General features: G+C 40.9%; 2 protein-coding genes across 4 annotated transcripts in view; one reads left to right on the top strand and one right to left on the bottom strand.

The window, feature by feature from the left end:
• Positions 1 to 1,080: 1,080 nt before the first annotated feature.
• LOC138952421 (uncharacterized) lies at positions 1,081 to 19,961 on the bottom strand. Of its 3 annotated transcripts, XR_011451368.1 has the most exons (4): positions 14,377 to 19,959; positions 13,506 to 13,861; positions 11,490 to 11,636; positions 1,081 to 7,102 (listed from the first exon to the last, which is right to left on the bottom strand). XR_011451368.1 is itself a non-coding variant. In XM_070324090.1 (3 exons), the coding sequence occupies exons 2-3, from the start codon at positions 13,855 to 13,857 to the stop codon at positions 11,590 to 11,592; spliced, it is 399 nt and encodes a 132-aa protein (XP_070180191.1). In that variant the 5' UTR covers positions 13,858 to 13,861; positions 19,426 to 19,961; the 3' UTR covers positions 9,578 to 11,589. The 3 variants fall into 3 exon arrangements, 2 of the variants coding, with proteins under 2 accessions (XP_070180191.1, XP_070180190.1); XM_070324090.1 differs by lacking the exon at positions 1,081 to 7,102 and having other exon boundaries at positions 9,578 to 11,636; positions 19,426 to 19,961; XM_070324089.1 differs by lacking the exon at positions 1,081 to 7,102 and having other exon boundaries at positions 9,578 to 11,636.
• Positions 19,962 to 22,635: 2,674 nt separating this feature from the next.
• Positions 22,636 to 27,961, top strand: part of LOC138952967 (probable glutamate receptor) — a 5,750-nt gene continuing 424 nt past the window's right edge. Inside the window, exons 1-3 of the mRNA XM_070324730.1 lie at positions 22,636 to 22,857; positions 25,582 to 25,814; positions 26,397 to 27,961. The exon at positions 26,397 to 27,961 is cut by the window's right edge and continues 424 nt beyond it. Coding sequence (XP_070180831.1) covers positions 22,693 to 22,857; positions 25,582 to 25,814; positions 26,397 to 26,610 — 612 coding nt within the window. The 5' untranslated portion in view covers positions 22,636 to 22,692 and the 3' untranslated portion in view covers positions 26,611 to 27,961. The remainder of the gene's footprint in view (positions 22,858 to 25,581; positions 25,815 to 26,396) is intronic.

Genomic DNA, 27,961 nt, shown 5'->3' with positions numbered 1-27,961 from the left:
TAGAACCGATGTATTCTTTATGATGTGATAAAATTAAAGTATTCATTCCACTTTGTGATGGATGAACTCGCAACTGCCAAGTATTACCAGTCTTATGATGGGATAAAAATTAAGTATTCATTCCATTTTGTGATAGGTTAACTCTCAACTGCCAAGTAATACCAGTCTAATGATGTGATAAAAATATTCATTCCATTGTGTGATGGGTTAACTCTCACCTGCCAAGTATTACCAGTGTGTCTTGTGATGTGATAAACATAAAGTATGCATTCCATTTTGTGATGATTTTCCTTATTTAAAGTGGATTTTCTGCATGACACTTGTTTGATTAAAATTAATTGTATTTGTGGCAGACAACTTGAGTTATGTTTTGTGTTTTTGTAAAAACAACTTGTTTTTTTTAATATGACTGGAAATGAGACTAGCAGCCATGAATCCATAACTACATTTTGCTGTCCATCATAGACATCTCACTCGCACATGTTCATTGCCTCACCATACAGGAATCAAAATCCATACAAACAATTTGTATTATCCAATATTCAAACTTGTCATACACATTTATTCATACACAAGAATTATGTGTCATACACATTCAAGCAATCAAGATCCAATAAATGTATATAATTGATGTTCTTAAAAAGACTACACACACACCTAAATATATAGGTGATCTTTGAAATGGGACATTTACATGCAAAATTCAGAATGCAAACAGAGCTTTGGCTTGCAAATTTAATAGTCATTAACCAGCACATAATATGAATAATTTTTGAGTCACTTGAGAAAAAGTGACTCTATGTAATCGGTCAGTGTTAGTCTGTCCGGCCGGCCGGCCGGCCGGCCGGCCGGCCGTCCGTAGACACCACCTTAACGTTGGACTTTTCTCGGAAACTATCAAAGCGATCGGGCTCATATTTTGTTTAGTCGTGACCTCCAATGACCTCTACACTTTAACGATGGTTTCGTTGACCTTTGACCTTTTTCAAGGTCACAGGTCAGCGTCAAAGGAAAAATTAGACATTTTATATCTTTGACAAAGTTCATCGGATGTGATTGAAACTTTGTAGGATTATTCTTTACATCAAAGTATTTACATCTGTAGCCTTTTACGAACGTTATCAGAAAAACAAGGGAGATAACTAGCCTTTTCTGTTCGGCAACACACAACTTAACGTTGGGCTTTTCTCGGAAACTATAAAAGTGACCGGGCTCAAATTTTATATGAACGTGACTCATTGTGTTGTGAATAGCAATTTCTTCCTGTCCATCTGATGCCTCATATAATATTCAGAACTGCGAAAGTGACTCGATCGAGCGTTTGCTCTTCTTGTTGAAATTGTTGTGATACTGATTCAATTTTTCACATAAAATCAGAATTTCATTTATTTTAGTTTCCTGATACAAATGATTCGTCTAGCTTACCTTGAATAAACATACCAATACGTCAAAAAGTAGGACATCTGAGCTCAAAGATTAATAGTTTGGTTTGAAAAATCTCTAAATACACATAATTACAAAAACAAAACAAAATTCCGTGATAGAACATGTACTGATCTTGCAACTAAAGTAAAAAGGGGACTCGGGTGTGCTGTTAAAATTGTTGGCACATTTTAGTATCTAAAACTCACCTTTGATTTTAGGGGGTGCCTATTCTTTCTTTATTTGGTGTTTAACATTGTTTTCAACCACGAAGGTTATATCGCGACGGGGGAAGGGGGGAGATGGGATAGAGCCACTTGTCAATTGTTTCTTGTTCACAAAAGCACTTAATCAAAAATTTGCTCCAGGGGCTTGCAACGTAGTACAATATATTACCTTACTGGGAGAATGCAAGTTTCCAGTACAAAGGACATAACATTTCTTACATACTGCTTGAGTAAAATCTTTACAAAAATTGACTATATTCTGTACAAGAAACACTTAACAAGGGTAAAAGGAGAAACAGAATCAGTTAGTCGCCTCTTACGACATGCTGGGGAGCATCGGGTAAATTCTTCCCCCAAACCCGCGGGGGGTACCTATGCGACTGACCACAATGTTTACTTTCATCAGGCACAAAGTTCTTCAGCAGAAGAATGATTAATATTCTAGCAACAAACATGCAATAAATTCATACATGATTATTGATGTTCAAAAAATGCTCTACACTACTTCACCAAACTAAATGGAGAACTGAAAATGTTTAAAACACTTTCTTTCTTTATTTGGTGTTTTCAACCACGAAGGTTATATCGCCACGTGGAAGGGGGGGGGGGGGGGGGGGGGAGGGGAGATGGGATAGAGCCACTTGTTAATTGTTTCTTGTTCACAAAAGCACTAATCAAAAAATTGCTCCAGGGGAAAACACTAACCATAAACAATAAACACCACTATGAGGTTTGATAGGTAACTTAAAGGGACCTTGACCTTCAATGAACGTTGCAAAAAGCTTATGTTCTGATGAATATGGGTGAATGAGGCACCATTGAATATAAAAAGAAAAATAACTGATTTGACTCTAGTTAAACTATGGCGCTCATGGCATCATACCAAAGTTTGAACGAGTATCCCTTTCACTGTTCTGTACAGCTGTGAAAACACAGTGAGACATAATAATAATGAACATAAATTAATCACCCCTTCTCGCCAGAGCTCACGGCAATACACAATAGCAAAACAAATCAGAGCATTCACACACCGACACACACAAAGTCGTTAAAGGTTTATTGGCTGCGGCAATAATAGCCGCAAGAATAATCCTTTAGTTCGTTCAAAGTACCCAAGCATGTCCTGTATACAAAAGTAAGGCGATTGAGATTTTATTTTGTTTTTTTTACACAAGCCAGAGAACACCAGTGCTTGTGAGAGCAAAATGTTTGCCCGTAGGGAAGTGAACCTTCCTTATCTTTCGCACCAGAGAGCTGTTCAAAAGGGGTATTGTGCAAGTTGGCTATTAAACCATTGTAATTCGGAAAATGTCTTTAACCTTCGCCGGCACTCGTGGGTCCGTGCGGACCCAGAAGGGTGTTTGATTGCAAATATCTTTTAAACGAGTTGGAATTTTTTAATGAGCTTTTAGAAATGCCTCAGACACCTAACAAGCTATCATCTCCTAAAAGCTCATTAAATTTCAGTGATAATTAATTAATTAATTAATGGTCAAATTTAGACTACACACGGAAGCATTTGTGGGGACGTGCGGACCCATACTTCTCAAAGAAGGAAAAGCGTGTATACCCTTCCGAGGCACTCGTGGGTCCGTGCGGACCCAGAAGGGTGTTTGATTGCAAATGAGACAGTGACAAAAGGTCAGGTGTCATGTCTACTGTCCCGAATGACACACGATTGCTGACATTTCACCATTGCCAAAAGAATAAACAAATAAGAAATAGGTAGAAAATGAATGTGAAAACTGACTTTGATTGTTGATCAGTATTTTCTATACCACTAACAAATAATCTACTTACACATAGCTGTTTGGCAAATGTATGTTGCATGGGACACACTGACATGAAAGTGGAAGATGTTTTTCCCTCTAGAGAAACTACATATCAAGTTACACTTTTTGTGCTCTTCCATTCCAGTTGGCAATCAATTGTTAACGCATGTTATTAGAAAAAATAGAACGAAAACAGATTAGATAGAATGAAAAATGTACTGGTGATGTCATTTGGGACATACTGACATGAAAACGTCACCTTTTGTCATTGTCTCAAATATCTCTTAAACGAGTTGGAATTTTTTAATGAGCTTTTAGAAATGCCTCAGACACCTACAAAGCTTTCATCTCCTAAAAGCTCATTAAATTTCAGTGATAATTAATTAATTAATTAATTAATGGTCAAATTTAGACTACACACGGAAGCATTCGTGGGGACGTGCGGACCCATACTTCTCAAAGAAGGAAAAGCGTGTATACCCTTCCGAGGCACTCGTGGGTCCATGCGGACCCATACTTCTCAAAGAAGGACAATTGTGCAAACCCTTCCGTGGCACTCGTGGGGCCATGCAGACCCATAATATTTTACCAAATACCGTGTGCAGTCTAAATTTGACCATTAATTAATTAATTAATTATCACTGAAATTTAATGAGCTTTTAGGAGATGATAGCTTTTTAGGTGTCTGAGGCATTTCTAAAAGCTCATTAAAAAATTCCAACTCGTTTAAGAGATATTTGCATCAAACACCCTTCTGTGTCCGCACGGACCCACGAGTGCCACGGAAGGATATGCATATTTTTCTTTCTTTGAGAAGCATGGGTCTGCACGGCCCCACGTAAGGATATGCACATTTTTCCTTCTTTGAGAAGCATGGGTCTGCACGGCCCCACGAATGCGTCCGTGTGTAGTCGATAACGAGTGCCGGCGAAGGTTAATGGCTGAATAACAATGAGTTCCTTTATACGTTGGATTGGGCAAGCCATATATATATATATATATATATATATAAATATATCTAGCATCAATAAACCTAAAAATACACTAAGGTCTTTTTCAAAAACAATAGTCTGTTTTAAAAACTTTCAGCAATTTTCAACCTTATAAATCTATACTATAGATACATCAAAAGAAATTTGGTCAGACATGGGATTCAGAAAAAGTGATAATTAAGGGAAAAAAAAGTGGGGGTCTGGGGGCCGCAGAAGGCCCCCAGTAGGGTCCAGGGGCAACGCCCCTGGTCGGGGTCTGGGGGCTTCACCCCCAGAAGCTGAAGGTTTTTAGTATTTTAGACACACAAAAATGGCCCTGAAATGCATATTTCAGCTTAATCATAGCCCCCCCCCCCCCCCCCTCCCTTTCTCTTCCTTCCCATGTTTCTCAAATTAATTTTACGCTAAGACTCAAAATAAGGAGGAGAAAGAGAGAGAGAGAGAGAGAGAGGGGGATGGGGGGGGGGGGGGGGGTGGTGGCGTGTGACGGTGTGGTTTCAATGTTCTTACCTTGTCGGTGCCAAACGACTCCAGTGACTGATTACACGACTGGGTTTTCAGGATAGTCAGGTGCTTGTTGCTTTTCAAGTGGCTTTTGAGGGCAGTCTTTCCATTGGAACCGTAGTTGATAACATTAACATCGTTGCACAAAGTGCACTAAGCTTTTCCCGGCAAGTTGATTTTAGCAAAAGCATCGCCAACTTTCAGTTTCACGTCTTGTGTCTTCTGGCCTTTCTCGTATTTCCAGCTCAATGATACAACTTCATCGAGCCAGTCGAATCTCCAGAGATTTTTCTTGTACTTCTGCTGGTCAATTTCCCGGGATAGAACGGTTTCGTCTCGCTTTAGCTTCCTCATCATTTTGGCAAGTGGCTCGAAGCGATGTAAAAATGGCGCCGAATCATTCTCATACGGTATGCTTTAGCTTATACTGAATCCCCGATAGCTACGTTGAAACGGTGACTGTAGGAGACAAAGACACAGAGCGCGTTCCCATACGGATCGACCAGCAACAGTCTGACCGTTTTAGGAACCAACCGTTCAAGAATAGTATGGAATGGAGCGTCGCGATCAGCGGACCGGCCGAAAAACTTGGGTCTTTACCTACATATATCCCAACATTTTCTCAGCGGATTTGCACGAATCTCAAGAATGATCCCTGGAGCCTAAAAATTTACGGAATTCCGTAATTTTACGGAAGAATCCCATGTCTGTTTGGTGCAATTAAACAGGTAACCTAATGGCAAATCATTGTGTAAAACTTTCTTTACAACTTTCTTTCACAAAGTGTACATATTTTTTTTATTTTTTTTAGCAATATTGTTTTCGTGGTGCAGTACCTGTGTTTAAAAATAATAAAATACACAGCGGACATAATTTCGCTTTATTTGAATGACTTTCCACTTTACAAAGATTGGTTTAGAATTAGAGCGCAGATTTAAACCAATTTGAAAAAAACAGTTGCTTATACCTTCTACCATGCTTGGTACTTTGAACAAACTTTATGATTGTTTTTGAGGCTTTCATTGTTGCAGCCCAATGCTGCTCAGTGCAAATTAACTTTTTTGAAGGCGAAGTGTCTGCACCCAGACACATCCTTACTCTGAGGTCTCAAAGCAAACCCGCAAATTGAGGCACACCTCCCAACGCCATGCAAGATATTGCAGATTTATTGCACGATTACGTGGCTGGAGCGGATAGGGCAAGTAGCCTAATAAGTTTACAATTTAAAACGAATGCTTCTTTCATTGACAAAAGCAGTAATCATGTGTCAAAACACTGGATCGGCTTTGGAATGCGCTTGTAAATAAAAGTAGACAATGAATTTTTCTTGTGATTCCACTGACCAATCTGCTTGTAGTCTGGACAATCAAGCGTACAAAATATGGCAAAATCGTATGGGTTCACAGGTCTGCTATACACTTCAGGTTTGGGGTGTCCACAAGCTAACTTTTTTTTTACTCGAGCATGTTGGCAACGAACTGGAGAACAACATCTGACCATGTTGATTGGTGGGTGGCCCACTCCGAGGGTCAATGCGCTCCGTTAGTTGCACGAGCTGTTCCTCAGAGAGGGGGCAAGCCGTGGCAGGCACATCCTAACGACTGTCTGGCAAAGGATGGTCCTCGATTATCGATTGAAGGCTTCTCCCTTTCCAGAAGTCCTGTACTGCTGTGGATGTGCTGGCTCGTCTCTCCAGCATCCCCCTGAAGAAGAGCTGCAGGGGAGTTCTGTTGCGCTCTGTCCTCAGGGGTTGGTGGTTCTTCTGTTCCACAATCCACTGTAGGGACCGGTTCGGCAGAAAAACATAGTGGAGGGCCCACAAGTGAATGGGATTGTCCATGTTCAGTATCCCCAGACCACCTTCTGCCTGTGGTGTTCTCATTGCAGTAAACAGGTCATGGTAAGGGTTCACCACATCTTTCCAGACGTCGAGCCAGAGACGCTCGATCCTTTGGTTATGGTCACTGCGGCCTTGCATCGCACTGCCTCTCCCTTCTCCCCTGTGTTCATTCATGAGGGCGACGACATCCAGATTCTCGCCACCATGGTCCATGCGGAGTCCAAAGCGTTGGGTTCCACCCAAAAACAGATCCCGAACGGTCTCTGACCTGTTGTTTCGGTGGCATGGAGGAAGGTAGTGGCCCGGCTAAAGCCATCGATTGCCCCATGAATCACCATTTTCCACCTGCAATATAACAAACAGAGATCCGTTTCCATATGTGATTTCACCACACAAATTCTGATTAAAGAGTTATTGGGAAATAAGTACAGGTAACATGCTCAGTAAATATTAAAAAGTAATGGTCAAAGTGCTTTTTCATGACCGAGAATCAAGACCATTATTTTTAATATATATCATTGAGAAAAGGTGTGTAACCCATTTAATCCACCTTTCTTCAATTTTGCAAAGAAATAAATCAAGAAAAGCAATTGCTTTATATGACTTTTCTTCGTCATGTCCATAAGCCTTAAGGGTCTTGTAGGTCTTAAAAGGAGGATTCCACTAACTGCTGGGACTCTAAAATTTGATAAAAATAAGCAAAATTTTGGTAATGTCAGCTGGTTAATAACACATACAATTCAGTGAAATTTAATAAAAATAACTGAGAAAACCGCAATGTAAAGCTTTTACAAACTTGACCCCACTGTGACCCCAAAATGTGACAGGGATCAACCAAACTAGGGTCACGTAGGTAGATGATCAAATCCTTCAAGTGTTCAAAGTTTCAAAGCTCAAGCTTCAAAAACACCTGAGATAACATCAATGTTAAGATATTTTGATTCGAACATGACCCCCTGTGACCCCAAAACTTGACGAAGGTCAATCTTCTTCTTCTTCAGCGTTCGACGATGGCTGTGTCTAGATTCTTTGGCCCGTGATGTTGACGAAGTGGGCTGTGACGAAGGTCAATCAACCTTATGTCGTCTTCTTCTTCTTATGCACTCGTGGTTTGCACGAGTGGAATTTTACGTGTATGACCGTTTTTACCCCACCATTTAGGCAGCCATACGCCGCTTTCGGAGGAAGCATGCTGGGTATTTTCTTGTTTCTATAACCCACCGAACTCTGACATGGATTACAGGATCTTTTTCGTGCGCACTTGGTCTTGTGCTTGTGTGTACACACGGGGGTGTTCGGACACCGAGGAGAGTCTGCACACAAAGTTGACTCCGAGAAATAAATCTCCCGCCGAACGTGGGGACGAACTCACGCTGACAGCAGGCAACTGGATACAAATCTAGCGCGCTACCGACTGAGCTACATCCCCGCCCACAATCTTATGTCAAGTTGGTAGATTATCAAAACCTAGAAGTGTGCGTACTATTAAAGCTCTAGCTAAAAACACATCTGAGATAACATCAACGTTAAGTTTTTATTAAACGAACATGACCCCGCTGTGACCCCAAAATTTGATGAGGGTCAACGAAACTGGGGTCACTTCGTGAAATCATCAAACCCTAAAAGTGTGCAAAGTTTCAGAGGTCTAGCTGTATAAACTTCTGAGATAACAGCTCAACGTTACATTTTTTGTCCTTGGACAGACAGACAGCCTGCCCACAGCACACATAATTATTTTGATCAAGTATTATTCACTCAGCCAGTCTACCTGCACAAGCATGTGATTAATCCATGGTTGAAGAGTTCTGTGAAAATTGCGCAATTCTGCAAACTCTTTATAGCAGTTAATTTAATTTCGAATAAAATAAAGTACATAGTTGTTCTGCTAAGACGATAAGGCAAATATTTTTGCGTTCTTTTCATGTTTAAGTATCTCGGGAAAAAAAGTTCTATTTATGAAGTGAAATATAATTGACCTACAGATTACTGTCTTTTTGAGTCACTTGAGAAAAAGTGACTCTATGTAATCGGTCAGTGTTAGTCTGTCCGGCCGGCCGTCCGGCGGCCGTCCGGCCGGCCGTCCGTAGACACCACCTTAACGTTTGACTTTTCTCGGAAACTATCAAAGCGATCGGGCTCATATTTTGTTTAGTCGTGACCTCCAATGACCTCTACACTTTAACGATGGTTTTGTTGACCGTTGACCTTTTTCAAGGTCACAGGTCAGCGTCAAAGGAAAAATTAGACATTTTATATCTTTGACAAAGTTCATCGGATGTGATTGAAACTTTGTAGGATTATTCTTTACATCAAAGTATTTACATCTGTAGCCTTTTACGAACGTTATCAGAAAAACAAGGGAGATAACTAGCCTTTTCTGTTCGGCAACACACAACTTAACGTTGGGCTTTTCTCGGAAACTATAAAAGTGACCGGGCTCAAATTTTATGTGAACGTGACTCATTGTTTTGTGAATAGCAATTTCTTCCTGTCCATCTGATGCCTCATATAATATTCAGAACTGCGAAAGTGACTCGATCGAGCGTTTGCTCTTCTTGTTATTTGTACAAATGCAAAATGGGAACAACTCTATTTTCTACACAAAATATGAGAGTTACTTGCCTTGAGACCTTGTGTCTGGTACAACGTAGATTTTGATTTAGAAAACAACCAAACTTATGGATCTTATATTGGATTTTGTGTGTTGAAACCTGAAATGAATAGTGTAAATGCAGTATGTATGAGCTCTTTCCTCTTTCGAATATTTGAGCATTCAGATCTTTTCAGTCACCAAGCAGTGACCACACAGTGTGGTTTCTCAACCTATGAGCTATCGAGGATTCAGACTGGTTGCTGGGTGGTTATTTGTTAGGACTAGGTAGCTTGGTATTCACCGAAAAGTATTCCCCCCTCTGCTTATTTCTCTGTTAACTTGAAGGGGTGTTTATTGTTTAAAAAAACACCAAGCAACCAAATTTAAATAACCACCCAGTAGAAATGGTAAGGTATAACCAGAATATGTTTTGTATTCCGTGGGGAAATCATCAATGGACCAGTCTTTCATTACATATCCAGAAAATGACAAAATAAAAAGAAAAGAAAAGCAAATACTTGCACACGACTCACCTTCGTTACCCACCTACCCCTTAGAAGACGCCCTTCCTTTTACGATCCCAAACAAGACATTTTCAAGACCCTGTTTCATAGCTGCCAACCCCTGTGAAGCCCAAAGAGTAGCATTTTGGAACTTTCACCCAATGTCAGAGTTGCAATTGGTGTTTATAAGCGTAGCACTCGCATAATCTTAAATTTGAATCGCAAGCCCGCATTTAAAATGCCATCAAAAACGTTTGTAAGATTCTGAGAGCTCTACGACATTACAACCGTCTAAACATAGTTCAATGTCACACGCTTTCCTTCTTTGCCACTACTAAAGCAAACGTATGCAAGATTGTATGTTACACGCTTTAGGAGCATGGCAAGAACGGATTCAAACTCAAAATCGTCACTCCAAAAAAACATAAAATGCACACACGACTTTTATTTCTCCTGCTGTTATCGTTTCTTCTCTTTACAGATTCTTCAACGCTCAGAATACTGAAAACGGCACCCTAGACGACAGTACTGTTTCCATACGCGAATTTAACTTCCCTTGGAAAGTGGTTCGCTCAGGAGGCCTGTTTGTCTGACACTATAAGGACAGAGTTCTGAACATAGATGACAAAGATTCCGGAATGAACAAACATTTTGCGGATGCAGACACAGAAAGACGTCATGAAGAATGCGATGCTTCAAAAGATACAGACTGTGACGATGACTGTGACGTCATTCCCATATAACGAGACGTCATTCACAGTTGTTCGGTCACTTCCGTCAAAAAGTAGATTTAGACAATCAACGTAATCTCGTGTGGAAGAAAACGTCTGTCACACAACCAAGTCGGAATAGCAGGTATTATTACCTATACACGCAAAGTCTGTCAAATTCTTCGGCAAAAATCGTTGAAAATGATTTGCCCGCATCGGCGTGGAACTTGCACCATAATCTTCACCACCCTTACGTTTCCCCGTTTTTATCCTGTCTCCCTCCAGTTTCCACTTCTAACACCGTCACTGTGCACAGCTTACAACTTAACAAGTGCATTGCATATTCTAATCAAATTCACAATTGGCGCATAGAGTCACCGGAAATGCGAATGCTTGCAATAAAATTCACGATTTGCTAAGCAAGTCACGTGGACAATATCGAGTCATAACGGAGTGGTTCCCAGCCATCGGTACTCGACTAGTTATGCAATGTTCATTGTTGATTGTCAAGCAATAAGTGAACATTTTGCACGCTTGTCATTTTTTTTTTTTTTTTTAGCGTAGCAGCTCAGGGCTTAGAGTAGCAGCGTAGCAATTCCTGCAAAATCGGAGCATGCTGCGCCAAAATCGTAGCAATTGGCAGGTATGCTGTTCTCTAAGATATTCTGCTCATAACCTCTGTAAGTTTACCCCCATTATAAGACCTTATTATCTCAGGGTTATGTAGGTCTTAAAAGAAAGATTCCAGCGTCATAAAATAATGTTTAAGAGAATTCCTTATGCCACCTGTATCAATCCACTCAAATTCCATGTTCAAACTGGCACAACCCCCAACATCCTCCCCACCACCGGACACACTCAACATTCACCAAATTTTGAAAAAGGATTTTTTTGTGCCCAGTGTATGTATTTGTAGCTGTACTCACGATATCAACTTGTGGTATCCGTCTAGATGCCAGAGAGCGTTTGGTCCTGATACTTGGTACAGACGACGTCTCGTGGGCCTCAACGCCAAAGCTCTGACAGCTACTCCACCAGGATCAACCCGCTGGATGGCTCCCCGTACTCTGTGCCTTTGTGGAGCGTGTAAGAATACAACTTATTACACTAACGTGACATACCACTCATGTCATAACAATACCATTCACTCTACATTGCATGTGTAAAGAGGTCTTGTCTGACAAGGACCTGATTTTTCACTGCCTCCAATACCGAAACAAGCGTCCTTCTTTGAACACTCGGAAGAATTTTAAGAACGTAAACACCACACCAGTGACATTTCCTTGCTTTGACATAAAAGATTACACGAGGCATTCGGAGATATCCAGGTTCAATTTTTAAGCTTCTTCAATCTGGGCGCTTCGACAAAGGGACATTTACAGCAATGAACATGCAACAGTATGTACAGGGTCCCCACTGGTTTTTAGAAACAAAATTCCATGACTTTTCCATGAGCCTCAATAACATTTTCCATGACTAGATCCACAGGTCGCCATTTCCGAACACGCAAACTTTTTACATCTTGTCACTGCCAGTTTTGACACTGGCTTGCTTTGCACTGAATTTGAGTCAGTTTCTACGCAGTGTCTCTTTGACAAGCAAGTCAAGCATTTGCTACGCAGTCAGATTATCGGTAATGTTTGCTGGTCCTGTCATTTCACTAAACTGGACCAGCCACTGTTTGTATCCATCTGCACTTTCGTAAATTCCGTTTCATAACCGTCACTAACACTGTGACTTGACGAACTGTCATTTTTTTCACCGCGATACACAGTTCATTGCGAAGATCTTCCTTGGTAATTCGTTCCAATTCCGCATACTTTTTGTTGTCAAGAAACAACTCGAAAGAAAGCTGGCGTGCTAAAGGTTAATTTTTTTTCTTTCTTATTTATGTTAAATTCCATGACTTGAATTGAAATTCCATGACTTGAATTGAAATTCCATGACTTTCCAGGCCTGGAAAATTAAAAATCAAATTCCATGACTTTCCATGACCTGTACGAACCCTGTATGTAGGATAAACAGAATACTACATGGCTTCCTGTTTGATACCAGTTTTACACTAGTGTTTTGAAATATTGTTCGCAGTTTAATATTTAAAAGCACAACTTGTGTAAAACTGGTATTTCATAGGAAACCATATAGTATTCTCTATGTGGACAACAATGTCACAGGCTTACCCACTAAAGTTCTTTAGGAGCTTCTGACATATTTGCCTTAAAAACAACATGCAAAATAACTTGTGGAATTCAAAAGCACCATGCCGCATTAGTGGCCCAATTAGAGCTGCAGACTATTACGCTTTCGATGTAGCATGCTACTTGTAAAACAGAAAATGCTACTTCGTTATACAGACACTCTACAATGTTCATTTGTTCCTGCTGCTGTTTTCTTGTCTGAACACAGTTATTGCAACATTTGTGTCTTGACATATAAACATGTAGGTGCAGTGGATTATAAGATGATGCAATACTTAAAGATAAACACCATTTGCTACACTATAAATTCAAGATTGCTACACATGAAGCTTCATAGGGGCTGACAGCTCTGCATCATACACCTGCACATAAATCTTACTGACTGAGTTGATGAGTATTTACACATTGCACACCTCCCACATTGAAGTAAACAATTGAATATCTTCAGTTAATCGAAGTACACTTAAAGATGAAGTTCTCTCCATAGGAATACTGTGCATCACCCTTGCATGTAAGTGAACTCAAAGTACTATGTGAACAGAACAGAACCAATTCTGGTCTGTTTGCAACCGCATGAACGCAGGAAAGAGATCATTGTCAGATTGAATTACAATTAACATTGACACGCTTCCATTTGAAACTTTTCAGTTGTCATTGTGGATTGACGCCCCGGGCCCCAGATCCTGCGTTTAACTTTATCCTCGACGAACAAAACAACAGGCACCAATTGGGTGGCCGCCTCACCTGTGATTGTGTTGACCAGGTTGGCAACCGAGCCAGACAGGGTAGAATTGCTGGTACCGGTTGTCATCGATCCCGATGTTGAGGCGATGGCCTCACGATCACCCGAAACAGCTTCTTGCAGACGTTGGTTGTCTTTCTGGAGCGAGACAATGGCCACTTGCCGCTCCCCCAGCCTGCGTAGTTCTGCCAATACCGCGGCCAAAGCAGTGGCGCTTTCTTCCCCTCCTGCTGTGGCTAACTCAAACCCACCGGGTTGTCGCTGCGAGGCTGTCTGGTTGCTGGCCCTCGGCCGACCTGCAGCGGCTCGGGTCACTTCGGCTACCCGCCTTGACGCTGCCCTCCTGGGAGGCATATTCCTGTGCATAAAAAACAGGATATGTGAACACAGCCTTATTTGTCAGATTACTGAGAATTACACATAAGCCTTGAACTTGTCTGCTGCTCCTTGCAGGAGTTAACAACTCCTTCACTGTTCAGCCTGTAAAAGGTGTTTAATATCCCATACTTCTGAAGTTGTCACCAGATTTTGGGAGTCTGAAATACAAACCAAAGAAATTGATTAAAATCTGGCCCAAAGTACTTCAAACCAATTGTGTTTTCTGTGTCAAACTCAAATCCTGGCACCCAGTACCCCCACCAAACGAGTTTGGAATCTCTGAGGCTCAATACATTTATGACAAACAGAACACCAACAGGAAATTACATCATGGTTCTCTGAACTGTCACACACCAACATAATACCTGGCTAACAAATCCACATACTAACTAATGTTGGAATCTCTGAGGCCCTATAGCTTAATTTGACAAAAAGAACAACAGCGAACCATGTTTTCTGATTCTCTGAAAAATCAGCCCCACCATGAAATATTACCTAGCCCACTGTCAGTCAGTCCGCAGATCATCAAGTGGATTATCGACTTCCTGGTGGGTCGATCTCAGTACGTGGCAGTAGACGGGGTCATCTCAGACAGCCTCGAGATCAGTACAGGGAGTCCACAAGGCTGCTGTTTGTCTCCGACAATCTTCACCCTGTACACCAACAACTGTAGAGCCACCAATGGCAAACTTTCGAAGTTTGCTGATGACTCAGCTCTGGTAGGCCTGATACAGAATGATGATGACACAGTGTACAAACAGGAGGTGGACAAACTAGTAGAGTGGTGTGACCAGAACAGCCTAGACCTCAATGTGGGCAAAACAAAAGAGATGATCACAGACTTTACAATACAATACAATACAATACAATAACTTTATTAATCTCTAAAAGAGAAATTACATTGCTGAGCGTTTGTGTCCGTAATAATAACATACATAAAACATTCAAAATAAACATTTGTTCTTTGTCCTGAGAAAATATAGTACATTGGTTATCACATAAGAAAGTATATTAAAAATAAATTAACATGCATTCACCATCAACAATGCACAAACGAAAGTCAGCACCTTGCCGGTTATCACATATTGTCTAAGAGAGTAGAATGCAAAACAAAACAAAATCAACAATACTGAAACAATACAGCACACTGACCCCGTGCATCAGAGCGACAACACCAGCATCTACCGCCCCACCTGAGAATTGAAGATGTGAATTGCAGATGGAATGAACGAATTTCTGTAGCGTGTGGATCTTGCGGTTGGTTGTCTGAATCTGTTGCTCCTGTCTGTCCGTCTACTGTCAAATTCCGGTCTGAGTGGGTGCGAGTCGTCAGCCAAAATCTTCTGTACCTTGTCAGTCAGTCGTCGTTCATGTGTTGATGTGAAATTGTCCTGCTTCCTCCCAACCACCCCACTTGCTTTCCTGATGAATTTATCTAATCTATCCCTGTCTTGCTTGTTGATGTTGCCACCCCAACACACGGAGCCAAAGTACAACACACTATTGCACGTTGAAGTGTAAAACATCTGAAGGATTTCTTGTCTGATGTTAAAAGACCTGAGTTTTCTCAAAAAGTACAGGCGAGAGTGGAGTTTCTTCACAAGGGCATCAGAGTTTGGTTTCCATGTCAACTTATTGTCTATAATCACCCCCAAATACTTATACTGCTCTACCTTCTCTACGACCTCCCCCTTGATCACTATCTCCCTGTGTACATGTTCCCCCCTCCTGTTGTCCATTATCATTTCCTTTGTCTTCCCCACATTAAGCTCTAAATAGTTGTTTTCACACCACCCCACAAACCTATCTACCTCCTGCCTGTAGTCAGAGTCGTCGTCAACAGTCAGCAGTCCGGTCAGTCCAGTGTCGTCAGCAAACTTGGTTATGGGGCAGGAGTCACTAGAACTTCTGAAATCTGCTGTGTAGAGAGAAAAAAGAAAAGGTGAGAGTACTGTGCCTTGTGGTGCCCCTGTGTTTGTGCAGATTGTGTCTGAAACTGATTGCCCCCCCACCCTAACATACTGTGGCCTGTTTGTCAGGTAGTCCATAACCCAGAGGATGGTGGCTGCTGGGACATTCATGCAAAAAAGCTTCTCCGCCATTAAATGAGGCTGTATAGTATTAAAAGCGCTGGAAAAATCAAAGAACATCAAGCGAATATAAGAGCCAGGCTTTTCTAAATGAGAGTAGATCTTGTTTAAAACATTCAACACAGCATCATCAACACTCCTGTTTTTCCTGTATGCAAACTGACATGGATCAATAAAATCTTTCACACAATCACTCAGTTTGAACAAAACAACTCTCTCAAAGACTTTCATACAAACAGAAGTAAGTGCCACAGGTCTCAGGTCATTAGGAGAGGGGAAAAGGAAACAGAGCCACTAGTGATAGGGGGGAAAGAGGTAGAACAAGTACAAGAGTACAAATACTTGGGCTGCATCATCAGTTCAGATCTCTCGTGGTCAAAACACATAGCCAAGGTAGTTAGCAAGTGCAATTCAAGATTGTACTTTCTGAGGAAACTCAAGCAGTTCAAGGTCTGCCCTGAAATACTGGCAATGTTCTACAGAGCCAGCATTGAAAGTGTTTTGACCTTCAACCTCATGGTATGGTACTATGGGGCTACTGTAGAGGACAAGAGCCATCTGGCAAGAGTGATCAGACAGGCAGAAAAGGTGGTTGGGGTTCAGTTCCCAAGCTTGGATGAACTGGTGCATAAGAGAACAGCCACAAAAGCACGAAAGGTCGTTGAAGATGAATCGCACCCCCTGCATGATCAGTTTGCACTCATGCCATCTAGGCGTAGATACAGAGCTGCAAAGTGTAGAACCTCTCGCATGCGGAAGTCGTTTATTCCATCCGCCATCTCAGTTCTCAATGATACCACTTAGTGCATGCATGTGAAACTGAAAAATGTACAATGGAGTTTTCCTCAGAGCTAGCTAGGAATGCATTGTACACTAATGTTGTCATGTTATTGTTGTGTTTTTTTATCTTAATCTTAATGTTTTAAAATTATCTCCACAACTTATAAAGTATACTTTTACACTAGAATTATGTTTAAACAAATCAAGTATGTATGTTTAATATTATTCTTATGAAGTTTTTTTACAACTATTTAGAATAGAACAGTCTGTTTTGAATGTCAATCACTGGGAGCAGTCAGAAGAGTAAGAATTCTGTTTTGTTCTCACTATCATTTGCTTATGAAGATCATGATGTTGTTCCTTTGCTTAGTCAGTCCTAGAAATAATGTCCTAGACCTGTCTTACCTTGCTGTTATCAGTATTTTTGCCCTCTTTCATTACGATGCTATGGTATTTCTGTGGGTCTCCACATGTGTTTGTTTATAAGGCGGAAGTGACCTCCCCTTGTACACAATAGGCCCTCAGATGAAGCCTACGGACAGACTAGAATAGAACATGCACATAACACAGAAGGTCTGCACAGCACACTCACACACAGCAATACAGCACACCGTCTTGTACCTCCTTCTGCCCTGCCGAAGTCGGGGTATCCTTTTTAATCCACCGAACATTAATATCCACAGCCATGTGTGTCTCCTGCCTCCGAACACACACGCCACAGAGCTCGACTTGATGTGCGCAGTTTCGTATAAAAATTATTTTCCAAATTTCCCCACTGTGTTTTATAAAATAATCATATTATGAAAGCACATACATTCTTATCTTAGTTATTATGTATTCATTGTTAGCAAACATCGGCATTATTCATGTTTTACTTTAAACGCAATCATTGTTATTTATAGATCACAGGCACTTGATGTAAGTAGGTCACACACGTGTAAATGTTGTGCCCAGTCCTTGTTTTTGTTTCTGTTATTATTTTAGTTAGCAGGTCTAGTTGAGCACGTATTAAGTATCATGTACCCACTACTAGTCATTGTGCATTTTAGTTAATGGACTGATGATGTCATTTGTATGGAGTCGACGCACGTGCGAGGATATGTATGTGTGGGAGGGGGGGGGGGGGGGGGGGCGCGGGAGATGGAAGCTTGCTGTATGTAATGTAATGTATATATTGTGTGTGATACGTGGAAATGTGATACTATTTATTTGCATGTATGATACAGGTACAAATGTGATAATTGTAGGCTTATACTAGTGATTACTGTGTGTGATACATGAAATGTGATATGAATGCTGTTTTTATATGTTATACTCTTACTTTCTCCCAAGCGCAAGACAAATTCTTCTATGAAAATTGAAGCCAATAAAATTTGAGTTGAGTTGAGTTGAGTTGAGTACATGTACTTTAACCAAAATAGTGTTTGTAATCTGTGAGGCACCAGCCAACACAAGTGACAACAGTACCTCCACAGGAAAAACATTTCCCGATTCTCTAAGTCAAACAACACATGAAATATTACCTAGCCCACAACCAAAATAAATTTGGAATCTCCTAGGCAAAATAACAGGTGATTGACAAAACAGTACTTCCACAGGAACCAATATTTCCTGATTCACTGAAATGACAAACACCCGAGGTAATTGACATACAGTACCTCCACAGGAACAAATATTCTGATTCTCTGAATTGACAAACGCTCACATGAAAAGGCATCGTAACACCAACATGTTCATCAGAATCTCACCTGAAAATTATTTCCAAGTACTCTGGAAAAACACTGATCCATACTATCCACCAACACAGAAACATACTGTTGAAACATGTCACGATATCTTGATTTGACAGAACACTCAACAATCGTGTTGATCGAAGAACCATTCCACCTTGAACTGGTTTTTAGACAAGGGACATCATCCACAACGAGCCTGTCATAAACTCGAGTTACTTCCCATCTACCGATCTGGTTGACCCCATTTAGAGCCGTCGATTTATAATGCCACCCACCCGCATCAAACAAGAAAGAAAATGTAAACAATTTGAAGATTCCCTGTTCCTATACCCGTGCTTTGTAAGCTGATCAGTCAAAACGCACAATGCAACCTGACCCGGCTACAACATTATTTAATCACACAAAAACCGACTGTGTTTATCGCCTGACGAAGGGACTTGTACAACCTGGCCTGTCCTGACGTTGCTTGATCTTCTTGATCTTGATATGTTACGCCAACAGGTCCCAAGCTTGGGAATATACGTTTGCTAGATGCACACCATCACCCAGGAAATGACACTGCAAATTCAGGTAACGTAAACTGTTTTCCAGCGGAAAACATAAAATCATGGTCCCAAAATACAACTCTAGGGGAGTCCACAGTGCCCTGCCGAAGCAACGCATTGACCTCCATAGCTGCGGCGTTGTATGATGGATCGAAACACACACACAGACAGACAGACAGACAGACACACACACACACACCACGACCCTCGTCTCGATTCCCCCCTCTACGTTAAAATATTTAGTCAAAACTTGACTAAATATAAAAACGGTATTACTTAACTTTAAAATCAGAATCTGTGACTGTGAAACATTGGTCCATTTCTCAGTTGTTTTTCAACAGTTTAAAATTCCTTTTTGAAGCTTTACTATTCTAATATTCAGCACAGAAGAGTTACCTGAAGTACTGTCCCCTGTCCTTTCAGACGAGCTTGTATCATTAAGGACCCAGTAAGCTTGTTGGAAGCAGTAATTGGTTCCACCAACGCATCCAACTCTTGATCAGATATCCTGGAATACACCATGCGTTGTACTTGTAGCATTCCATTTTCCCTGAAAATTGCCAAACACTTTTATTACTTGCGTTGTATCGATAAACGAAGCACAAGTAAGAAACAATAATAAAAGCAAAGAAAATAGCAACACGATATGCAAACATCTAACAAAGCCGAGCAAGCAGAATGACAGGTCTAATGAAAAACAAAGAGGTACCGATTCGGAAACAAGATCGCGATTCTTTCCTTCGCTGCACGACGCAAATCTTCTGTGACCTTTGACCAAACGTAGCTTCCACATTCGATCACCGTGCTCAGCTTAATATTTACAACAGAAAGCCGAGGGGGTGGAATACCGAGATGAACCTACAGAAATGTGCATCCTCAAACCTGACATATTCATCCCAACATTTAATGAACTCCAAAACACAGAAAGTTGCTTTCACACCATCTTTGATTGCCACTGCCAGTGGTTATGAAACCGGGACCCGGTACCCGTGTTTCAAAGATCACGCATTGTTTCTTCCATTAAGTCACAAATGAACAAGCAAACAAAACGTTGCTTACCTTCTTAAAACTTCTTCTGGCTCATTACCAGACTGCAACAAATTGACGCCGCGAATGGCGGGTCTGATCCAGTGGCGTCGCTATTTTGGAAGTGCATGGCGCAAACCGGAAGTAGTATCTCCACGAGATTGTCGCTTTGCATGTCGTACATTTTCCGATTCAAGTTCTAATTTATTTCAGCTGCATTTATTAAATGCAGCTGCATTTAAAAATAAATACAGCTGTATTTAAAAATAATTACACCTGTATCTAAAAATAATTACAGGTGTATTTATTTTTAAATACAGCTGTATTTACTATTAAATACAGGTGTAATTATTTTTAAATACAGCTGTATTTATTTTTAAATGCAGCTGTATTTAAAAATAATTACACCTGTATTTAATAATAAATACAGCTGTATATATTTTTAAATACAGGTGTAATTATTTTTAAATACAGCTGTATTTATGATTAAATACAGCTGTATTTAACATTAAATACAGCTGTATTTATTTTAAATTACAGCTGTAATAGTTATGAGCCAAACGGCTTTCCATAGTGTGTGCTGTAAACAGGCCTGCAACTCTTTGACTCTCGGGGCACGTCTACCCGTACTTAAAACCTGCAAAAGGTCTGCTGCTGATCCACGAATATTGCATGAAAGTACTGCCTTTGGTTTGTCCGTTTGTTTGTGAGTGAGAACAACTCACTAAAATGTTTCTTTCTCTTTGCCCAAAACTGTCCACTCTGTCTTTCTCTTTCACCATGCCACGAACGTGTGTGAACGATAGACTCGTCGCAATAGGGATGTTGAGAGGAGGGATGACTTATACTGATGTTGCTAGGAGATTCGGAGTGACCAGGCAATCAGTTGCCTTGTGGCGAAGAAGGTACCAGCAAAACAACGGTAACGTTCGAGACCTGCCTCGCCAAGGACGGCCCCGTGTCACCAATCCTCAGCAAGACCGCTTCATTAGGGTGCAGCATCTGCGTAATCGATTCCACCCGGCTACTGTGAAATGAAATTTGTTTTGTTAATAAACGTATTGAGGCTAACCTTCACTGCTCCTGCAGGGCCGGACCAAATGAGTTGTAAGGGGGGGGGGTTCCTCCTTTTTTGGGGGGGCAAATCAGCGAAGTGGCGAAGCCACAAGCGCGCGCCTGCAAAGCAGGCGCGCGAACTAGGGGGGTCCGGGGGCATGCTCCCCCGGAAAATGTTTGAAAAACGGTTAAAATCTGTGCAATCTGGTGCATTCTGGGCCTTGTTTTGAGGGTTAAGAGCAGCATTGTTTTGGTGCTAAAACTAGTAAAAAAAAAACCACTCAAAGCAAGGTACATGCTTTTTCCAGGGGTGGGGTTCCGGAACCCCTGGAACCCCCCCCTCCCTGGGTCCGGCCCTGCTCCTGTGTAATTTAATTCCGGCTGCGATCAACCAGTGCACGCACAGCGCTGTCAAACACACAGTGCTAAGTTTGTAAACTCCAAAATGACACCATGCGTCTTTGAGCTCAAATTGCAAAAAAACGGAACAAGCCAGATATTCCGGTTTGTTGCCCATAATGAGCAATTGAACACGCTTTACGTTGGTACAAAAATCACTCCTGTAACTTTTTCCGATTTTGAGATATTAAATTTTAAACAATGTTAAGTTATTTTATTTCGTGAGTATATATTTACTGTATGTATTGCGGTAGGCTTGGATTGAGAGGGAGTTGAGGGTGTGCGTGTGTGTGTGTGTGTGTGTGTGTGTGTGTAAAATGCATTCTATGCATACAGAATGTTCAACTGAGAGTTTTGGACACATGGCGCCCTAACAAAATGCGGTGCAATATTACTTTGGTCAAGTTAAGACCTGTTCATTTTCTTGGTGTAATATTTTTCTCGTTATGTTCCAACGGCTGAATACCATGTTGCTCCCATGGGGTCGCCTTCATGCGGCGGGAGTGTTTCCACAGAGCTACCCCACCCCTTTACTTCTCTTCTTTTGTCTTATTTCTGCCTTACCAATCCTTTCACCTATATTTCCTTCCAAGAAAACTCTCCCTACTATTCCCTGCAGTTTTCCAATTCTTTTCTTGTTGTCTTATTTCTACCTGACTGGATCCATCACCTTTATTTCACTTACCAAAAGTCTTCTTTTCCACATCATTATTTCTCTGCCCCCCGCATGTCGTAAGAGGCGACTAACGGATTCTGTTTCTCCTTTTACCCTTGTTGAGTGGTTCTTGTATAGAATATAGTCAATGTTTGTAAAGATTTTAGTCAAGCAGTATGTAAGAAATGTTTAGTCCTTTGTACTGGAAACTTGCATTCTCCCAGTAAGGTCATATATTGTACTACGTTGCAAGCCCCTGGAGCAATTTTTTGATTAGTGCTTTTGTGAACAAGAAACGTTTAACAAGTGGCTCTATCCCATCTCCCCCCTTTCCCCTATCCCATCTCCCCCCTTTCCCTCGTCGCGATATAACCTTCGTGGTTGAAAACGACGTTAAACACCAACTAAATAAAATAAATAGAATACCATGTTACCACAGATATAGAATATTCTATATCTCTGTGCATGTTACAGCCGTGGCACACGAAGCTGTCTCAAGGGGTGGTCGCGTGTTACTATGGGCCTGGATGTTGATGTGCTTGGTAACGGTTGCTGCCTACACGGGAAAGCTGACGTCAAACTCAGTGGTTACCAAGCAACCAGTTCCCTTCAACTCACTCAGTGAGCTGGTTCAAAGGACAGACTACCGTTGGGGCCTTGCTAACGGAACACTTATTGACTATGTTTTTGCTGTAAGAGTTTTGAACATATCATGTAACTGTTGATGTGATTGCTGTAGTCTTGTTGAATATTATGCATTTTTATTGTTACCTTTGTGTTTTAGTGAGATGTGGTGCTTAGAGAAAATGTGCCATCTTTGCGTTATAATGAAAATGGACATTTAAGGTTTGTTATGTTATCTATTCTTATTATGAAAACGGATGTTGAAAAGGTATGGTGGTGCTAGTGGCAAGGAAGGGGGAGGTTTAATCTTTACCTTTACGAGTTAAAACGGGCGTCGACAGAGCCAATGAAGGGGGATATTAACTTGTAGTTATCATTCGCTTGTGACGGAACTAAATATTTTAAAATCAGGCTGTAAACAATGCTAGGTTTAGGCCAGATGTTGGCCAGCGGTCCCTGACGTTATACAAGGTATGATCCAAACAAAAAGATCAAACCGCGATTATAAATGTCTCAGGTCACTGATCATAACAAGTAATATATTATTTGAAAGGCCAAACATTTAACTGTTATCCCTGTAAGAGATGACATCATTAGGTTACTACGTCATAAATGACGAGGTTTCAAAAAACGTCACTTTTGGGTTGTGGAATTTTGTCAAGCACCATGAAAATCTGTACTTCGTTGAAAGAGTGTAGCTGGGTGATGATAAATATGTATACCTTGTATAACGTCAGTGACCGCTGGCCAACATCTGGCCTAAACCTAGCATTGTTAACAGCTTGATTTTAAAATATTTAGTTCCGTCACAAGCGAATGATAATGCAAGTTGATCTCCCCCTTCATTGGCTCTGTCGACGCCCGTTTTAACTAAATCCTTTGTAGGGGGAGGGCTCCTAATATGGACCACTTTTTGTTTCATGCTGATAACTAGCTTGTTTTCTTGCGAAGAAGTTTTATTTTGTGTTTGGTAGTCCTTCTCTCTTAGGTTAACCGTTTTGCCTAATTAGAGTGAATTAGCTTTGATAGCCATTCAACAAAAATTAAATACAGAAAAAATCACAAATGGTCTATGTTAGGAGCCTGGGCGCCCAATATGGACCATTGAAGAGGCCTTCACGAATCACTGTAAAAAGCCCCCTATACTTCCAAATAACATGATACAACTTAGTATGCAAGTCAGACTAATTAAAATATGCTTTAGATTTATCTGTTTCGGGTTGATGAAAGCATTATTTGACGCACACCAGGAAATCTAAAGAAGCTTATCAAAAACAGAGTGATAATAAGTGAAATTATCAACTACCATTAAAAGAAGACTATTTGATATATTTATTTGAAAATTCGAGGGCTAGTTATAGGTTATTTTCAGCAAGCTTCTTAATGATATAAATAAAATAGCCTTTAGCTTTTGTTTTCTTCGATTTGTTGAAGGTGGTCCATACTAGGCAACACACACGTACTTTGAGATTTTGCTTTTATTTTTGTTTGCAGTAGAAACTCGGGGTCAACACTGCTAAAATGTAACAAATACGGTCTTAGCTGTCATACATTGTAATTTTTGTGTGATAACAGCTCCGGCTGTGGACAGAAACGAGTCTGTTTTAGGTGGCAAATTTAGAGTGAACCCTGCCAAAAGTGAGAAAAAAAGAGAAAAAGCCTAACGGTTTTGAGGTTTGTTTTTTTGCAACTGCTTTGACATGTGCAAGTTATCCAGAGAGGGTGAATACAGCGAATGAAATTGTTTTGAGCGCTCTAGCGCCGTTAGTTTATCAGAACAGGAGGTGGTCCATATTAGGAGCCGGTCCATATTAGGAGCCCTTCCCCTATGTCATCAAAAACATTGACATCTGGGTAGGGAAATCCTTTTGAGAAAGGTCAATGCATTTCGGAGCCGGACTACAACATAATGTTGGTCACACTTAAAATTAACGCTACTTAAAATTGCTTTCCATACGAAGTAAACGGGCGCATAGGGTCAGTTATCAACTTAACTTACCTCGAGTGAGATGGACAGAACGTACAGTACACAAATACGGAAACCGAGGAGTCGACACATGCTCGAGAACTTACGTGTAACGTTCGAAGTTGAAAATTCTATTTTTAACCAGAGAATTGTGTGCAAGATTGGCTTAGTGGTAGTGTGCTCGCCCCCAAACCCGGTGGTCACGGGTTCGATACGCATAGTTCATCTCACCACAGTCACTTTGTTGTAGATTACGCATAGTTGGCAAGAATATTTTTTAAACTTTTTTTCTTAATTTTTCAACTTTTTTCTATTTTCTGAACTCCGGATTCTTGTATTTTATTCATATTAATTAATTCCAAAGGTTTGAGTGATGTATTGAAGATTGAATTTATCAAAGGGTTGTATAATTAGCGAGTACCTCTGGTAAACAATTTCCTAGAATTATTCATTCTATTTAAAATTTACATCGGCTTTTGGGGAAATCCCGATAGGTGATTGTATAACCGCGCGTCGACTGGATGTAATGGTGGTTGTTTACTTCTAGTTTAATCCACTTCTGGTTCCGTAGATTGACAGTTGTGAGTTAAAAGCGTAGACCGGCTGGCATACACATGTGGTTGTTTTGGACAAAAATAAAGATAACTATATCGTCTATCATCTTCTTCAATCATGATACAAACACTTTGTATGCGTTCAGATAGATTAAAGTGGCATGTACAGGGCACTTTAAAATGAGACCCAAAGTTCGAGAAAACTGTAGTGATAGTGGTGATATCTCAAGCTTTGTTCGGGTCACTTTCACAACATTCGTTGACTTGGGCAGACGTCAAACCTCTCGGACTACCAGCTGTACTACGAGCGTGCCGAATGGACCGACGAGGAGCCCGTGGCCAAGTTGTTGGCGGGCAACTATGTCCACGTGACGCCTGCCGCCTTTTACAAAATCCAGAAAAGAGAACATTGCAGGATGGCTGTGGTCAAGGAGAGACTGTCCCAAGACACCTTCGCCATTCACCTGCAGAAAGATTCTCCCTACACCGCCCTGTTTAACCACGTGTGAGTTCTCGTTTGTACTGGAAGCAATAGGTGTGTGTGTACACTCAATTGATTTTTTGGTGAAATATTCTGTCTTCATGCCTAATGTGTGTGCCACGGTTTTTGTGTGTGTGTGTGTGGTGCGTGGATCAGTGTTTGGGGTTGGTCACTGGAGTTAAGCGTGTGTAGGCCTGTGTGTGTATGCTTGTGTCAGTGTGTGAGTATGCATGCTTGCGTTGCTGTGCGTGGAGGGGGGAAAAGGTATATGCACTTTTTTGCTTGCCGCTTTGTCTCTGACAATGCTTGAAACATACTTGTTGAATGATATCACATCGAGACTTGCCGTCCACTGTCACCCGAAGAAGTGACAACTCCTGGCATGAGGAACAGGAAGCAACAATGGGTGTCACGCAGCCGCGGGGTCGGATTGGTTGAAATGGAGGTTTAATGTGATTTCAACCAATCAGAACCCGTGGCTTGTTCCCATTAAGTTGGGTGGTTCCCAGTTTTGCTTCGTGCACCTCATCCCTGGTCTCAGACGCTCTGTTTGCGCACATCTAAATATAGCCAACATGCACATGGTCAGTATACGTCTGTTTCCAGTCTGGTCCGAGCCACAGAGCAAGGAATCCTAGACTACCTGAAGCGCGAGTGGTTCCCACAGGAGTCGAGTTGCCAGGACAACGAGACCCGAGTGATGCCATTATCTGTGGAACTGGTCAAGACAGCCTTCATCATGGCCGCCCTGGGTGTGCTCGTGGCTGCAGTGGTGTTGATGCTCGAGCGTCTGCTCAGTCGAATAACACTTTTAATATAAAGACGGCTTTAAGTTTGGCCATTTCTGCAAAAAGGAACACTGTTGATCTAAACCTCAAAATTAGATTAAAATGTAAACAAACTGTACTGTGCGCACTGACTACCGCTTCAAGCTTATTAATTTTCTACAAAAAAGTTCAAGGGTTATCAGCGATAGAATTATGAAAAACTAATGAAAAGTAATGGAAAATAGTCTAGGAAACAACATTAAAAACTGATACAAATTTTGTATATGAGGCTTTGCCAAAAGGTGCCATTTCGGACCCATGTGTGTTTGTAAAGCAAGTGTAATTAACTGGATTACCCCAACATGTTTACATGTATTGTGCTTTGAAAAAGGGAGTTTGATGAATGCTTTTTTAATGTTTTGAAGCCTGTTGTTGTTGTGAATGTTAAATAAAAAAAAAAATGTTTCAAACATACACTGGAAACGGCCCCGAAAAATTTTGGACATTTTGGTGTCCTCGGGGAATTTTCGATTTTTCATGATCTGCATCACTGCATCGGTTTTAATCTGCGTATTTCATACAGTCTAAGCATGCAACTCTTTGTAGAATGTGCAACAATCGTAATTAGAACCAGAATTTACAAAAAAACTCGCCCAGTAAATACCCTGTTTTTTTCGAAGGGCTCATGTCCGCAGACCAACTTGTTTACAGATTCGATTTTCGCCGGTCTTGGTGCTTTGAATGGCCGCCATTTTGGATGAAAACGATAGTTTCGTATTCGAGGAAATAAAAGCAGTGTGTTGCATTTGAGTCAGAATTTGCGAAGTTATTGTATCTAGCAGCTAAAAAAATCGATGGAGTTTAATGTCCGAAAGTAACGTTTGACAAATTTTGTTATTTTTGCTTTGCTTCTATGGCGTTTCCGGTCACCGATTCGATTGAAATCATGGAGACGACGTGCCGTAAAGGTGAGAAAATAGTGTACTGTCTATTCAGGGTAAGGTGTAACGTCTGACACTTTGTAACGTTTGACACATAATTCTTCTCCCAACGAATTGAATTAGCTTATAATAACTGCTCGCTACTTTTGGAGGCAAATTTGATGGAAGAAAAATACGATCCTCTGTTTTTGTCCCGCGCGATTTGAGTGACCAAATGTGGAGAAATCACTTATCTCTGACATGGTTCTGTTAATGTCCGTGTTACGATTCAGGAGGATACGTTCATGTCCGTGTAACGATTTAGGAGGAGACATTTATGTCCTTGTAAATATTGTAGCCAAAGCTGAAAAAATGCATTTGGGTTAGCAGGGGGAAGGAATATTTTCATGAGATTGTTTTAACACCCCCCCCCCCCCCCCCAACATAAAAAAAATCGAAGATTATTTTTTTTTTAAATTGGGAT

Source organism: Littorina saxatilis, linkage group LG17, assembly GCF_037325665.1.
Source record: "Littorina saxatilis isolate snail1 linkage group LG17, US_GU_Lsax_2.0, whole genome shotgun sequence".
NCBI classification, from domain to species: Eukaryota; Metazoa; Mollusca; class Gastropoda; order Littorinimorpha; family Littorinidae; genus Littorina; species Littorina saxatilis.
The sequence above is the reverse complement of the archived record's forward strand: the minus strand, read 5'-3'. Positions and strand labels throughout refer to the sequence as shown.

Excerpts from the sequence above, each read along its gene's own strand:
- LOC138952421 (XM_070324090.1), bottom strand. The coding sequence starts at position 13,857 with ATGCCTCCCAGGAGGGCAGCGTCAAGGCGGGTAGCCGAAGTGACCCGA. Across the intron at positions 11,637-13,505 it reads CCTGGTCAACACAATCACAG|GCACAGAGTACGGGGAGCCA; the intron begins GTGAGGCGGCCA and ends CGCTCCACAAAG.